Here is a 15,966-nt window from a genome sequence, read left to right as displayed (position 1 = left end):
GGAGAAGGAAATCCAGCTTCCCACAATGCTTTGCGTGAAGACGTTGAAGAAGGAAGCTTGGCTGTTATCGCTCTCTCCCTCTCTCTCGGTTCACTCCTCATCCCCCATCTTTCTGTCAAAGCTAGATAGAAAGAGATCCTATTAGTTATTTTTTATTCTCACCTCTGTTGAGAAGAAAAAAAACAAAACAGACAGGCTGGGATTTTGTGAATCCATCATAGAAGCAAATTTTTGGACTGTAAAAAAGGACAATAAAGGACCATAAGAATATCATACAAATCATCGGTATGACTTGTCGGCAATGACATCAAAAGCTGTACATGTATAGAAACTGTGTGAGAAACTGTTTTTAAATGGGTTGCAGAAGTTTTAAAGTGATAGTTCACCCAAAATGAAAATTCTGTCATCATTTACTCACCCCCATTTCATTTCAAACCTAAACCTGTATGACTTTCTGTTTTCCGCAGAACACAAAAGATATTTTGAAAAATGTTGTTAACTGGTCCCCATTCACTTGCATTGTTTTGTTTGCATACAATAGAAGTGAATGGGGTCCAGTGCTGTTCGGTTACCAACTTTCTTCAAAATATCTTCTTTGTGTTCTGCAGAAGAAAGTCATACAGATTTGAAATGACAAGAGGGTGAGTAAATGATGACAGAATTTTCATTTTTGGGTGAACTATCCCTTTAAAGGCAGAATAGGTGATCCTGTCCAGAAATATTTTTTTGTCATGTTGGCTGGAAATCTCTTTACATCCTGATAGCAATCAAGAAGTATAGTTGTCAAATAATATTTTTATAATTCTATATCTTCTGTGAAAGGAGTAGGACCAAAAAACGTTCGCCCAATCAAAACATTCTGGCCGAACGATGTGGCTGGTCATGTGTCCATTATCAGCCAACGTATTTTTGCATACCACTGCGCACCCTGTTCACGCAGACTTTTTCACTCATCTTTATTTATATAGCACCAATAAAAACAACAATTGTTGACCAAGGTGCTTGACAATCAGAAAAAAAATAAAAAGATACAAAACATAGAAGATACAAGAAGATACAACATAACATAGATCCCAGCACACATCACAACACACATCAGACCCCCGTAAAACAATTTAAATACAGTTAAAAGCCAAAGTAAAAAGGTAAGTTTTGAGTTTAGTTGTGGACTCCTTTACTGTGGAGGAGGTTCTGACAGTGACCGGTAGACTGTTCCAGAGTTTTGGAACTGCAACAGCAAATGCTCGATCGCCTTTCAATTTCCGTTTAGCACGGGGAATGTTCAAAAGTCTTTGTTTTGCAGACCTAAGAGACCTTCCAGGATTGTGACCAGATAATAAATCGCAAAGATACTGAGGAGCTAATCCATGCAAAGCTTTAAAAACCAACAACAGAACTTTAAAATCAATTCTGTAACGAATTGGGAGCCAATGCAAAGAAATGAATACTGGGGTAATATGTTCTCGCTTACATACCCCAGTAAGAAGCCTTGCGGCAGCATTTTGAACCATTTGAAGACGATTTAAAGAAGCTTGATTAATGCCAATGTAGAGGGAGTTACAGTAATCAAGCCTTGTTGAAATAAATGCATGAATTACCCTTTCAAAATCCTTATAGGAAAGAAATGGTTTCACTTTCGCTAAGATTCTCAGATGGAACGGACAATCAGCAACAATCAAACTTTTCTGCGTAACCGACAACAAGTAAATCTACAAAACTAAAGTCAGTTTTTGAAAAAGCAGAGATGTAAAAACGTCTGGATCATGAAAGAGGAAAAACTCAAATTAACATCGGTTCAGCTTTAATACAATAGAGACAGCTCCGGCAGGCAAAGGGTCTGAAAGACGATACCATGGTTGCTCTCTTTCTTTTGGACAGGTATGTACTAGGGTTGCACGGTGTACCGATGCTACGGTAGCATCGCGATGCTAAAGCTTCAAAATACCCGCGATGCCTCTCTAGTTTTGAAACGGTAGTATCATAGTACCGTAGTTAATGTTGCATATGCGCATTAATATTTATTTGAACACTTACATCTGCCTTTTTGCGCTCTTTATCTCCAAAATTAATCTGTGTTTTGAATGTCTCGGACGAGTTAATGATTGAAATTGGCGATTTGAACGAGTTGGTTAAATTATTCACTAACTCAGTGGAAAATTGACGCCACCTACTGGCCGTTTTAGTTCTGCATTTAAAGTAAGCCTAATATTTCCCTTTGTAAAGACTGCTGTATCAATTAAATGTGTCCCACATTTGAATTAGTTCCCACGTGAAAAATGATCTAGAGTAATTTAGTATTTACTACAGTAAACTACTAAAACTCATAGATACTAGTGTTTTTGAATCTTATCATAGTAAATATTTAAGTATACTACAGTATTTACAGTATTTACAAATGACTAAATGTAAATGTATTTGCTACAATTTATCCAATTACTACAGTTAATACAACAACATATTCTAGTGCAAAGTATAATACAGTTTACTATAGTAAATACAAAATGTTTAATCTAAATCTGTTTTTTTTGTATAGATTTGAATTATATGGCACAGCATCGTGATACTACTTGGTATCGAGATACTTCAGCTGGTATAGTATCGTAAGACATGATTATGGTACCGTGGCAACCCTAGTATGTACATGCTTCAATAAGACATTCATGGATTTAGTTTGTAATTCGTTACGTGGATTTACGAAATACATTCATGTGTTTGGAGGAGGTGTGGCTTTGAACGGCGAATCGCATAGAGGGTGGGATTATAATTTCAGTACTAGCAGGCTAAAGTTAGCACCTTTCCAAATCAACCACCCCACCATAAACAGTCAGGTTGAGCTTTGAAGGCTCATATGCGGTGTGTGGTCTTTACGTTTACCTTTGTTGTTCCAGTAGTCATCACTGTTACTCACACAGGACTGGTGGTCAGTTTCGGTCTAGCATTGCATATGTTTTTGAAAGTGCTTCCCTTGTAAGATCAGACGAGTTTGTGAACTGATCAATGCTGGTCATGTCTACACTGTGTGCATGTGAGATGCTTGCATGATCCCATCAGCCTCCACCAGTCCAGATCTTCATGATCAAAGGAAGTCGGGACAGCTTCCAGGAATTATCCGCTTGAATGTGGATGATCTGGGTGTAAATCTATAGAATTACAAATGTGTTTCTATATTTCCCTCCGTCTAGAGCATGTAGATGAGTATATGATTCTTGCATACAGTATATGTATGTAGCTTGTCATAGCCTAGTAAAACCGGTAACACTTTATAACAAGGTGCTATTTGTTAACAATTAGTTAATGCATTACCTAACATGAACTAACAATGAACAATAATCTACAGCATTTATTAATATTAATTTATGTTAATTTCAGCATTTACTAATACATTATTAAAATCAAACGTTGTCACTGTTAACATCAGTTAATGCACCAACTAACACCGTGTCTATACCGGACACGACTGGTGCCGTGCCACATCAAGTGTGGACAAAATGTAAAATTATAATGGGTTCTAATGCATTTCTAATGTCTTTTGTCGTGTCGCATCGCATCGCGTCTGGTGTAGACACGGTGTAACATGAATAAATCCCTTACTTTACTTTTTCAAAGGGGAAAGTTATTAAATTACAGTAACTAATTACTTAGTAACTAGTTACACCCAACACTGATTGACATAAACTAACATTGACAAGGATTAATAAATGCTGAAAAACTCAATTGTTCTTTGTTAGCTAATGTTAGCTAATGAATTTACTAATGTTAACTAATAGCACCTTATTGTAAAGCATTACCGTAAAGGCATTTGCTATTGCTAGATAATAGCAAGTGGTATGGGGAAGTAGACACTTTTTTGGAATATGTTTTTGCACAAAAATTAGTATATTTTGCATTTTTAGAATATTTAAATAAATACATTTCAGTGAGTTTATCAGGATGTGAGATTAGTTTTGTCAGGTTTCAGTAGTACACAGGCATATGGATACCCTCAAAGCCAACTGACATGAACTAAAAGCCACAAAACTTTGCATATCAGATTTTTGAAATTGTTTTCAAAAACTAAGTAATAATAATCTAACTGAGGGCAGCCATTATGTTTGTGCCACTGATCATCATTTTGACACTGAACGAGGCTGTGGTTTTGTGTAATGTCTATACTTGTTTTATTTTTATTTCCGTCAAATCTGTCTGACAGGTTTGAATTTTCATTCATCGGTCCTCTCACTTTGCTTTAGACAGTGGTGACGAATGAAACGCAGGCTATTGCGAGAGTGATTTACAATTCAATTTCCTGCGCTACTGTGTGATGGCAAATTACAGAGGAAATAGAGGGAATTAAATGTCCCAGAGTTCTGTGCTGTGTGACACGCACATAACAACACTGACCTTGTCATTTAGCCCTTCAATCACAGAGCGTTTGTGTAGCTTCACTTCATGTTAGTTGATTATTGAGATGTATATAAATATTTTGTTAGCATATTTGTCAAATCGGTATCGGACTTCATCGTTGGACCTTCTGGCTTTCTCACGGCTGTTTTGGGAAATGCTCCTGGACTGTATTGATGTGAGAGAATGCTTGGCAGGCATTCAGTGTTACCGGCTGTAAGAAAGGATGTCAGTGAGTTGAATAGGGCAGTGTTCAGGTCGAAGAAGAGGCGTGTTAAAGGTCAGGGATGAATTGACAGTTAATAGCTCATTTCTGAGGCCTGTTAGTGCTGTTTCTTGGGAAACACATTCCATGAGTGGATTTGTATGTAGATTCATAAATCATGTCCTTATAGTCAAACATATCTGGCCTTAGATCATGTTACCTAATGTTCTTGAAGATTATGTAGACTGGAAATGTCTTGCTGATTTTTGTTTTATTTCTTGACATTTTCAATGTCATTCATGAAATGCTCATTAAGCATTAAGCATCCAGCTTTGAATTTCTGATCGCATGGGTTGGACATCGTTGTTAAATTGCCTATACACACACACACACCTGTGATCACACATCTGTTAAAGTCATTGCCTAGTAAAACCGGTAACACTTTATAACAAGGTGCTATTTGTTAATAATTAGTTAATGCATTAACTAACATTGTCATGGCTCTGCTTCATTTAGTCATGTTTTTCTTGGTCCTGTAGCAGAGCCATGACAAAGTCTTTGGTTATGTGTGGAGAGAAACATATTATTGTCCTTTTGACAATAATATGCATTCTCTCCAGTGTCTTGTCATTGGCCCCGCCCCTCTCGTTTCCCGTATTACTTCCCGGCCGTGTTCCATTACCCTCTCATGCCCGTGTCATTATCCCTTGTTTTTCTTTCCTATATATACCCTCTTGTTTCTTTGTCTAGTTGCTCGTGGATTGTATGTGTGTCCGTTCGTGCCCCAGTCCTCTCAAAGTGAGTGTTCGCTGTGCCTTTGTATTGTGTTGTATTGTGCTTGTTCCCTGCCTGTTATTAGACATTGTGTCGTGTCATAGTTTAGTTATTTTGTCCTGTTGTTTTTGCCCCATCGAGGGAAGTGTTTTGTTTTCAGTTGTTATACCTTAGTCGTGTCCTTGTTACCCCCTCGTGGGTGTTTTGTTTCTGTTCATTGTTTGTGGTAATAAATCTGTTAACCTCTTCATTGCCACTGCCTGCCTGCAATTGGGTTCTTTCCACGTCAGCCGTGACAAACATGAACTAACAATGAACAATAATCTACAGCATTTATTAATATTAATTAATGTAAATTTCAGCATTTACTAATACATTATTAAAATCAAACGTTGTCACTGTTAACATCAGTTAATGCACCATGAACTAACACCGTGTCTACACCGGACGCAACAGGCGCCGTGCCACATCCAGTGTGGACAAAATGTAAAATTATAATGGGTTATAATGCGTTTCTAATGTCTTTTGTCGTGTCGCGTCTGGTGTAGACACGGTGTAACATGAATAACTGTATTGACATCAGTGTTGGGCAAGTTACTCTGAAAAGTAATGAATTATTAGGTACTAATTACATAATCAATAGATTACTGTACAAATTACTCTCTCCAAAAATGTTTAATTACTTATTACTAATTACTTTCTATCTCCTGTATCAACCTTGATTAGTTAAATAATTCAAGGATAGACATGAAACAACTCTTTTAATTCATTCAAATAAATAATATAAACCTACATTAAGTAGTATTATTTACTGACCAAAGTATTACAAACGTTTTAACAGATTTGTGGAACCGGAACCGGAAGTCCTAAAATGCTAACTCGCTTCCTGGTTTTGCATACCAAAAATACCTCATCTCTGAGCCTCCCTATTACTTAATACACATTTATTCTATTTATTATTAATATTATATATTCTGCTAATCTGCTTTCCAAATAACATACTATTGTGAAACAAAAAATTTATCAATGTTCACTTGTGGCAAATTTTTACTATGTACAACGAATGTATATTTTTCTTCAAATAAAATTAATGCATTACGTAACGTACCTATATTCAATTACAAATGTACTTCTATATATCATTAAACTTTTACAGTAAATGTTCATGTTTGAATGTACTTCTACTAATCGACAGGTGTTATGTAATATTTAATGATTTATTAATGAAAGTACAGATTATTTTAAGGAAATTGGCCAATTTCCATCTTATATTATTGGAAGATATCTAATTAGTTTTTCCTTCACGTAAAAATGAACTATTAATAAAAATAAATACATAACTTACTCTTCCATCCAAAAAGGTTTATTAAGTTTCATTAAATCATAAGATTATCACTTTTGCTTGCATGGTAGCTACACTATTGAAACATTTTTTCATCTAAAAGGAAGGAATATAAACACACTAAAGGACATGTTAATTTACTTGTTAACGCAGTGTAACATCACACATACTTTTTTCAAGTCCGTGCTAATTATCACAGCAAAGTTTTATGCAAATTGCAGAGCCACGGTGTGTTTCTTAGCCGGTTAATTGCCTCGGAACTGAGTAAATAGAAACATATCAAGCAGCACTGCATCATCAGAGAGACTGAAAGCTTTGTTGTGACAGATTCCTCAGCTCAGGAGATGAAACGCTTCAGCAGATACAGTAATGGCAAGACTGTTGTTTTGTACAGTCCTCTGATCTGATCTGTTTTCAAAGTCGTTAATGGTCATTTACACCGAGCAGATGTTGTAATGATGAGGTTTTCAGTTGTTTCCTGCACCCCAGCACTGCGCTAATGGAGACATCTAAAGTGCTTAGAAAATCCCTTTTTTAAGTGTTGGTGCATCGCAGTAGACTGTGATTAAGCATAGCAATATCTGTTGAAAGAATGACTGAACTGTGCTGGGGTAAACTGATGTAAATAAAAGTGGTCACACTTTACAATAAGGTGCTATTTGTTAACAGTAGTAAATGCATCAGCTAACAATGAACAATTTAGTTTTTCAGTATTTATTAATCCTTGTTATTACACTGCTCGTTGGAATGCTTGATTCTGATTGGCCAGTCGCGACATTTGCAGGTTCGTTTTTCCCAGATAAAAACCTCTCAAAACTAATAACACACGGTAACCCGGATGCAGCAAATCATTTTGGCAGGTTTTTTGACAAATTAAATATGAATATGTCTTTTAATAACCTATATGACATTATATTTACAAATGATTAAACCAAATTGCCTGTTTGTGACATTTGAACGTCGTTTCTTATCTTAAAACCGAAAGTAAACGGCTTTTGGTAAAAATGAGCTAATAAAAAATTTCAAATCCACATATCATGTCCAGTTTTTTCTCATGTGGCAAGTAGCCGTGTAATAAGCGGGATAATGCACAAGCAGCCGGCTGTTATCACGAAATAAACCCCTTCAGTGTGATACAAGTTCCTGATCACACTGTCGGGGCTTATTTCTGCGATAACAACCGGCTGCCTGTACATTATCCCTTACTTAATGTTAGTTCATGTCAATACAGTTATTCATGTTAGTTCATGGTGCATTAAAGGAGTAGTTCACTTTAAAATTAATATTTAATGATAGTTCACTCATCCACGTCATATAAGCCGCCCGTGTGTTTATTTCTTCTGTCGAAAACAAATGGAGGCTTATGAGGAAATCTTTCCAGGGTTCTTCTCCATATAATGGACTTCAACGGGGGCTGTTGGTTAAGGTCCAAATTTCCGTTTCATCACAGCTTCAAAAGGCTCTACGCGACACCAGCCGATGAATAAGGGTGTTGTCTAGTGAAACGATTTGTCATTTTCCAAGAAAATATGTACTTTTTAAACTTAACCAAATCATACATTTTATTATATAGTTTATAAGTGAATACTATAGTTTACTGAAGATTTTTTTTATGTGAGCAAATGTATTACTTACTATTGTACAGTAAAAGACGGAAAACACGGAATGCGGAATTTGGGAAAAAATCAAATGGATTTCATAGGGCCCTAGAAAGTTTTCAACAAAGATGTTGTTATATTTTTGTATGTGCTTGCTCAATAGCAGATTTTTGTTTATTTTTAACCAAATAATTTATATTCTATATTGGCATCTATGTTTTTAAAAAGATTAACTTTTTAACATTGAGCGTATTCTCATAGTGGTTGATTTTACGATCTGCTTTTGTCTCTCTCAACATGTTCTTTATAAAGTTTCTGACAGCCTTTTTTTGTGTATAATGCCAGTACAGCACATCATTGCTGATAATTACAGACCTCGTTGAATCAGAATGAAGCTTCTCATTGAAACATCAAAGACTGGTTAATTCATGCGTCTGTATTCATCACAATCTGTGTTTAGAGATGCTCGGGATTGTGACAATGTGAAATTGTGGCATTTGAGCCATTAGTACTGCTTGTCACCCTGTGTATAAATTTACAGCATCAAGCAAATGACATGCATAGAGTCGAGTGGAGGTGACAGAGGGAGACTACTATAACCATGTGGGCAATTCATGCAAATGTCAACCTTAACATGAAAAAAAATCAAAGTTTTGAACATACTGAGAGGGGAGATGTCAATATTTGGGGTGTCAGTTTTTTGAGCACTTGTTTTGTTTTTAAATCATAGTTTTATATAGTCAGGTAAGTGACTTGTCACATCCATAACGGCCCATATTCCTCATAAATGGGCACATGAGAATTAAAATAAATTAACTTTTATGTTTTATAAAGAGACATCACTTTTCTTTGAGAATTATTGCTTCTAGAAATATCCTATAATGGATTTTGTCTCCAAAACGTGCGTCCTGTTTTGTCACATCCTTAACGGATTCAATTTTTCCTCTTTTAAATTAGAAACTTGTTCATAGACTGATATTTGTCTGTTTAGGTAAATATAAACAGATGTTTCAGTATATTGGTGATACATACAATACATAATACACACAATATTACAAAGTAATATTTCTTTAGTTTTGACTGAAATGTCACATCCGTAACGTTGGAATTGGCCATATGAAAGCTTTGTGCAAAAAACAGGTTGTTATTTTCAAATGCATGGTTTACGCTCTAGTTCTCTGTTAATGAAGGCTTATGAGAGACGCAATGATCTATGAACAAGTTGTGAACAGCAGTTGCCATTTTTTTCTGCATTGGTTGGTCCACTCCACAACATCTCTGTGTGGCCTTTGAGTTCATGTTGACCAAAATTTCATTTTTAGGTAAAAAATCCCCTTAAACTGGCATGCGTGTGTTTGTGTATGCAGTTCTAGATTACAGCTCTCTGGTTCCCTGAACGGTATTAAGCGGAAGACCGTTGGGAGGGGAAATGCCTGGAAACTAAACTAATCTGAGCGTGAATAAAGATCTATAGAGGCAGTATCGCCCACGGTTAGAGAATATTTATCATGCAGATTGAGCAAAATAGCACTGTAAGGGATTATGTGAAAACAGCAGCGGCGTTTTGGAGAATTATGGAGTGGAGGATGGAGCATGGCTGATAATTCTATAAATATGCAGACAACCTCTTTCCCTCCACCCCATTGTCTTCTGTCTTTTTCTAGCATGCTAATCATAGCTAGAGGAGGGGAGACCTTTGTACACAAATGGAGACGGAGGCGGGTTGACAGTAAGTGTGCCTGAGCAGTCCTGATGTAAACCCACCTAGTGGTGATATTTAGGGGGTCTTTTAGCCTCATTTAATTTACAAACCATCCCCAAAATCAGATTGAACCAAAATACATTTTTATATTTTTAAATGTGTTGTGCTGTTTTGTCAAAGAAAGTGTGCAGTGCATCGCATCATGTGCCGCATTGGATGCAGTGTTAATATCTGTGTACCCGTAATAGCAGCAATAAAGCGGTCACATCACTTTGTGACTTTGAGGCATAGTGATGATAGCGATGTGATGAGGACTTGACCGTCCCCGAGGCCCGTCCAGATCTAACGCCGGGCTGGAGCTCCACTTCAGCCGTGCTCTCTAAACCCGAGCGAGCACTTTACAGTGTTTGCACAACACAGCTTTAAAAGCATTAAGTGATATTAATTATTCACACGCTTGGGACTCGCAGATGAAGCACTATTTTACAGCTTCACATGAGTGTTTTAAAAGCCAATTAACAATTTAGCTTTATTTTTCACTTTCCGCTTGAATCATTTCAAGTGCCGACTATATCGCTTTAACACGATTCCACCCTCCACAATGCAGTTTACTAAACCTCCCGTTGAGAGAAGCTGATTGGCTCTGACATGTTCTTCAAAGCGTGAGCTTCAAAAAGCAGTTTCCTCTCAGCACTCCGAGCATGTGCGAGAGAACCGGGACGCTGTAATGCGCCTTACACAACCAGGTTTAGATAACACATGCCACTCAGAGCGGGGATTTGAGGCGTAGCGTGGAAACGGGCTCCCGTAAAGCTGCAGGCTGCTAGGACGCGTGCGGCCCTGAAATCACACACCGTCTGCTGTATACAAACTCACTGACCCTGGATTCCCGCAGAGCCAGATTCAGAACTGTAAGGACAGAGTAGCTAGTTTTGCGCAGGAAAGGCAGACGAAGTCTAAATCCAGCTGTTTCCTGACACGGCACACTTCCACGCATTCAAACCGCTGCCGCGTGCCACTCCCCGTGTGCCGGGGACACTTTCCACACCACCCCTGTTTCCATACCGCTTACTCTTTCCCCTCCACTGTTTCTCTTTTGCTGGAAAAGGGAATTGCCCTATGCAAGGATGACATCAATACATGACACATGCCCATGCTGGAAACAGCACTTTGGTGTGGCAGAACAATATCGGGCATGTTTAATGGGGATTCAGGTAATGGAAATGCGCCGGGGCAGCGCGTGTGCATCCTGTTTTCAGAGCATGCTTACGGACAGCCGCCCCGCTGCGTCACCTGGGTTAATTGACTCTGTTTTGTGAGGTTACGTGTGATTACATTACACCCATGGTGTTGTGACCCAGCCCAAGCGAAACTGTCAGCAATGACCGTGATTTTGCGATGTGAAACAAGGTGCGTTCTATGTTAGGTGATAATGTACAGGCAGCCAGTTATCGCAGAAATAAGCCCCGACAGTTTGATCAGGACCCGACGCGAAGCACTAAAGGGGCGTATTTCATGATAACAGCCAGCTGCTTGTACATTATCCCGCTTATTACACTGCTACTTGCCACATGAGAAAAAACTGGACATGAAATGTGAATTTGAAATCTTTTATTAGCTCGTTTTTACTGAATGCAAGGTAAGAAACTGCAATTTGGTTTAATCACTTGTAAATATAATAAGACATATTTATATTTAATTTGTCAAAAAAAACTGTCAAAATGATTTGCTGCATCCGGGTTACCGCGTGTTATTAGTTTTGGGAGGTTGTTATCTGGGAATAACCAACCTACAAATGTCGCGACTGGCCAATAAGAATCAAGCATTCCAATGAGCCCTGAGTGCTCTAACTTGTGTAGATATGAACCCTTTAAAGTAAATGAGTAAATGGCCATTTCGGTTTTAATCACAATTAAACAGGATGGTTGGTGTATATTGTAATTATTATTTTTTTCTGGAAAACATAAAAATAGTGTATTTAAGGAAAATAACAAAAACTTACACAAATGTATCATATTCAGGGAGTGTCTGCACTTTTTCCAAAAGTTGTGTGTGAATGTCCCAATTGTCATCGGTGTAAAAATGAGGATCTTCACATCATAGAATCATGTATCAAACATACAGAAGATGCTGGAAATGTAAACAATGTAGGATCTGGATGCTTTTTCCAGCTATGCCAATTGTTGTTTTAACTATTTCAAACTTATCCAACCGTTTAAACTATCGGAAGAGTTTATTTGCAAAAACAGAAGTCAGTTTTCAAAAATCATGTTTTTATGATGTTAGCATTTTAGTTAATATTGCTTAATCAAAACAACCCAACTGCAGTTTGATAGGACTTGGAATACACAGTTATATGTTTTTGCAAATGAAAATGATGTGTATCTATTGTTTTTTTACTTATTTGTAGGTATTATTTGTTTATTTTTATTAGTTTTTTGTGTGTTATTTTTGGAAATTCTGTTGTTATTCTGTTAGTGGCCTATATGCAAATATCAGTTATGTGAAAAAAAACATTTTGTGTTACTTTTAACTTGTGTCTGTTGCCCCATTTATTTATTTAACACCAAATCAACACAAAATGACACCTTTTCCTTTTTTAGAGTGTATAGAATCATGAGCTGAGTCTTGTCACACTTGTTACTCTCTTTTAAATTGCAGTTGCATAACCAAGCACACGGTCACGTGCTGATGTTTTCAGCCTTTTTCTTGTTTTATTCAATGTTCTTCATAAGACGATGACACGTTTAGTCCCAGTGAAAGCAGTGGAGTGAATTATAGAAGATGGGACAGAAAAGGTGTTTTATTGATAATTAGTGTGAACAGCCCCTTGTTTAGTCACACATATGCAGTCGAGTCTTGTTACACTTGCGAGTGCCGGTGAGAGGAACAATGTTTGTAGGAATATTGACGTTACACTGTGGGTCCTGTGAGGCTGGACAGGGCACATCTCGCTCATTATCACCTCACCTGTGCTTAACATGAACTGCGGGCACTGTGATATTTCACCCTGGATCCGCGGAGCACCTCAACCCCTCCCCATTAAAGATGAAAGTATCCAGCACTGAATAGAAGTGTTGGAAATGGACATTCGCTCTCTGCCTCCTGTAATGATTCCACCAGGGGTTTGAGTTAAAATGGTGTCGTAGCACCGTGTCCCTGTCTGTTTCTCTCTAACATGGTTCCAAAACCTGGCTGGCTGTCTTGTCGCCCACTGCCTACTTAGACCTTCTAAGGCAGTTTCCAGTATCTCAAACCTTCAGCTATTTTACCAGCAGCACAGTCCTCACCCTGTGACACACATAAATACTAATTTCCTCATGATCCAGACTATAGATTCACTTTGACCCTTCAAGTCAATGAAGCGGCTCTGAAACATCCATTAGCAGTCTGAACGTTTCAGAGGATAAAGACAATGGCATTATAATGATCAGGTGATGTGCAGTAAGCACTAACCTTCACTTCCCATTCAGTGACGGTAGATTAATAATGCAGACAGAAGGCCACCCATCAGCGGCGCCACTAATGATCTCCATCTGAACAGATCTAAACTTAACGCTGACTTCCTTTCAATTATGAGCGCGTGACGTGCTCCCATTCGCACAGAGGGCTCGCCGTGACCAATGTGTCATAATGGCTTTGCCGTCGCTAATGACATCACTAAGATTAAGTCAAGTCCAACGGAGCTTCGCGGGTTTGATGTGTGGACACGAAATGATGCGCCAAACGTCAGCCGTTTTCCGACCGGATGATGATGCCCAGTCAAAGGCCACTTATTAATTCTCCCGCAATCTGTTTAAGAAAGCTCAGAAGATTTATCACTCAGTGGGGCGGCTGTCTGCTGTCTTCTGTCTTCATTCACTGGTGCCCCCGTTTGCTCTGGAAAGCAAGAAATGATACATGGAGGTTGAAATGTGTCCGCCGCTTTTGTCAGAGGTACTAGTGGAGAATTGAATTTCAGGCCCGTGCTTACTGGGGCAGTGCCTCGATCGCCGTTTCAATTTATGGACCAAATGACACTTGTCAGTTGTAATTCTCTGTAGGAATTTACAGTCTTAGAGGCTCTGTTTCCAGACCCTTGCTGTTCATGGCCTACAAAGACAGATGCCTTCTAAGACAGCATCCACACTTCATTAAAACTGTTGATTTGGTTTCAGCATGTTGTTAAACCAGATATGCTGTACTCCACTTGGAAAAATGCATTTTTATTCATGCAATTTCAAGTTAACACGTTGAAGTCATTCATTTAAAGTGTTTAGGTGTAACACGTTTTATCAATCATTTGTGTCATTGGATGTTTTTACGTGTGTGTTTGTGCCAAGGAAACACATAAGATTTCACTTGTGCATCTCTCTTGGCCCAATAAAGTACGCTTACTTGGCTCGCTCTGGATAAAGCAGTAAGCATTGATCTTCTTGTCTTACAGAGGGGGTTTGTGAGATTTGGTTGACCAGTGAAGACACCGGAGCATACGGCAGAGATATTGGCACCGACCTTCCGTCGCTGCTCTGGGAACTGGTGAAGGAAATACCAGAGGGCGCAATGCTTCGCCTGGGCATGACCAACCCACCATATATCCTGGAACATCTAGAGGTAAGTTCTTATTGTTAGACAGATCATGAAAGTGGAAAGAAACTAAGCTAATGACTGATGGATGATGTACATCCAGCCGGTGCATCCATCCAAAGGTTGACAGGGGATCAGGGCCTTAACCCTTTAGAGCCTGAAGGGAAAATATGTTGTTTTCACACATTTTGTTCTTTTGACTGTCAAATTCTAACACAATATCCTATCATCATGTTCAAGGTATCGTTTTATTTTCGGAAAACAACTGTCTTTCAAAAAAATAAGGGTTTTCACCATTACTGTGTGTTGTGAGTTTGTAAATAGAATTTAAATAGACAAAAATAAAAAAACGGAAATACATTTTTACTGATTTTTATTCAGACATTCTCAAAAAAACGAAAGAATCTAGCACTTCAGACATGAGGAAAATACTGTAGTACATGCAAAAATGTCTTTTTAGTGTCACTCATGTACATAGTTTTCATTCAGGAGCCTTTTTTGTCGCCAGTTCTCCAGGCGTTTTTTTGCACTTTTCACTCCATTCACTCAAATGAATGCATACAAACACGCATGCATACACGCATGTACACATGCTTCGACACGCACACACACACACACACACACGCATGTACACAAACACACTCAGATATACACATGCACTGCGCATGTCCACGCATAACGTTACTTGTGCGCACATACACGCATATAAGAGCACACACGCATCCATACAAATCCAAGCATGTGCATGAAGGCATATGCACACAACACAAGATATGTGAAACTGGTATTTTGAAACACTAAGTCTAAGCCCGTTTTACGGACATTTCTCATGAGACAACATTTACTTGCCCATCCACGTCTGGATCGACACCCACAGCATATTCTGAATATGCAGACTCTGGGTCAGAAGAGTCTCGCACACCGTCAGTTTCATGATCAAAAAGCATCTCAATCACCTCTGATGTTGTATAGTTCCTCTTCGCCATGTTTTGTTTGCCTATTTTCATTTTATTTTACTTGCTCAAAAACTCTTAATTTGTCGCACTCCTTCACTCCCTGTTCATATCTGCCCTCTACCACTCTCCACGAAAACTGCAGCAAATGGCTTATGAAACGCAAGTGATTACCGTAATACATACATATTCAAAAAGCTCAGTTTGTCTACTTTTAGGAGCAGTTCTATTTTTTTTTGATAGCATAACTGGTTGAAGAGTTATGGTTAAATGAATACCTCTTGGTAAAATGCGACGACGCATCCGGATTTATTAACAAGAGTATTACTCACTGGATGTACATTATTTCACTTACAATATTACATTGAGGTTTCCCACATAAATAGGTAACACTTTACAATAACGTTGTTTTAGTTAACATTAGTCGATGCATTACTTAATATGAA

At 38.1% G+C, this 15,966-nt stretch overlaps 1 protein-coding gene across 2 annotated transcripts in view; it reads left to right on the top strand.

Annotated features, from left to right (window-relative positions):
- cdkal1 (CDK5 regulatory subunit associated protein 1-like 1) overlaps positions 1-15,966 on the top strand; it is a 419,123-nt gene that overhangs the window by 214,050 nt on the left and 189,107 nt on the right. For both annotated transcript variants that reach the window (XM_057341126.1, XM_057341127.1), the window contains exon 9: positions 14,428-14,594. In XM_057341126.1, coding sequence (XP_057197109.1) covers positions 14,428-14,594 — 167 coding nt within the window. The remainder of the gene's footprint in view (positions 1-14,427; positions 14,595-15,966) is intronic.

This window comes from Triplophysa rosa, linkage group LG8 (genome assembly GCF_024868665.1).
Source record: "Triplophysa rosa linkage group LG8, Trosa_1v2, whole genome shotgun sequence".
NCBI lineage: Eukaryota > Metazoa > Chordata > Actinopteri > Cypriniformes > Nemacheilidae > Triplophysa > Triplophysa rosa.
This window is presented reverse-complemented; position numbering and strand designations above follow the sequence as displayed.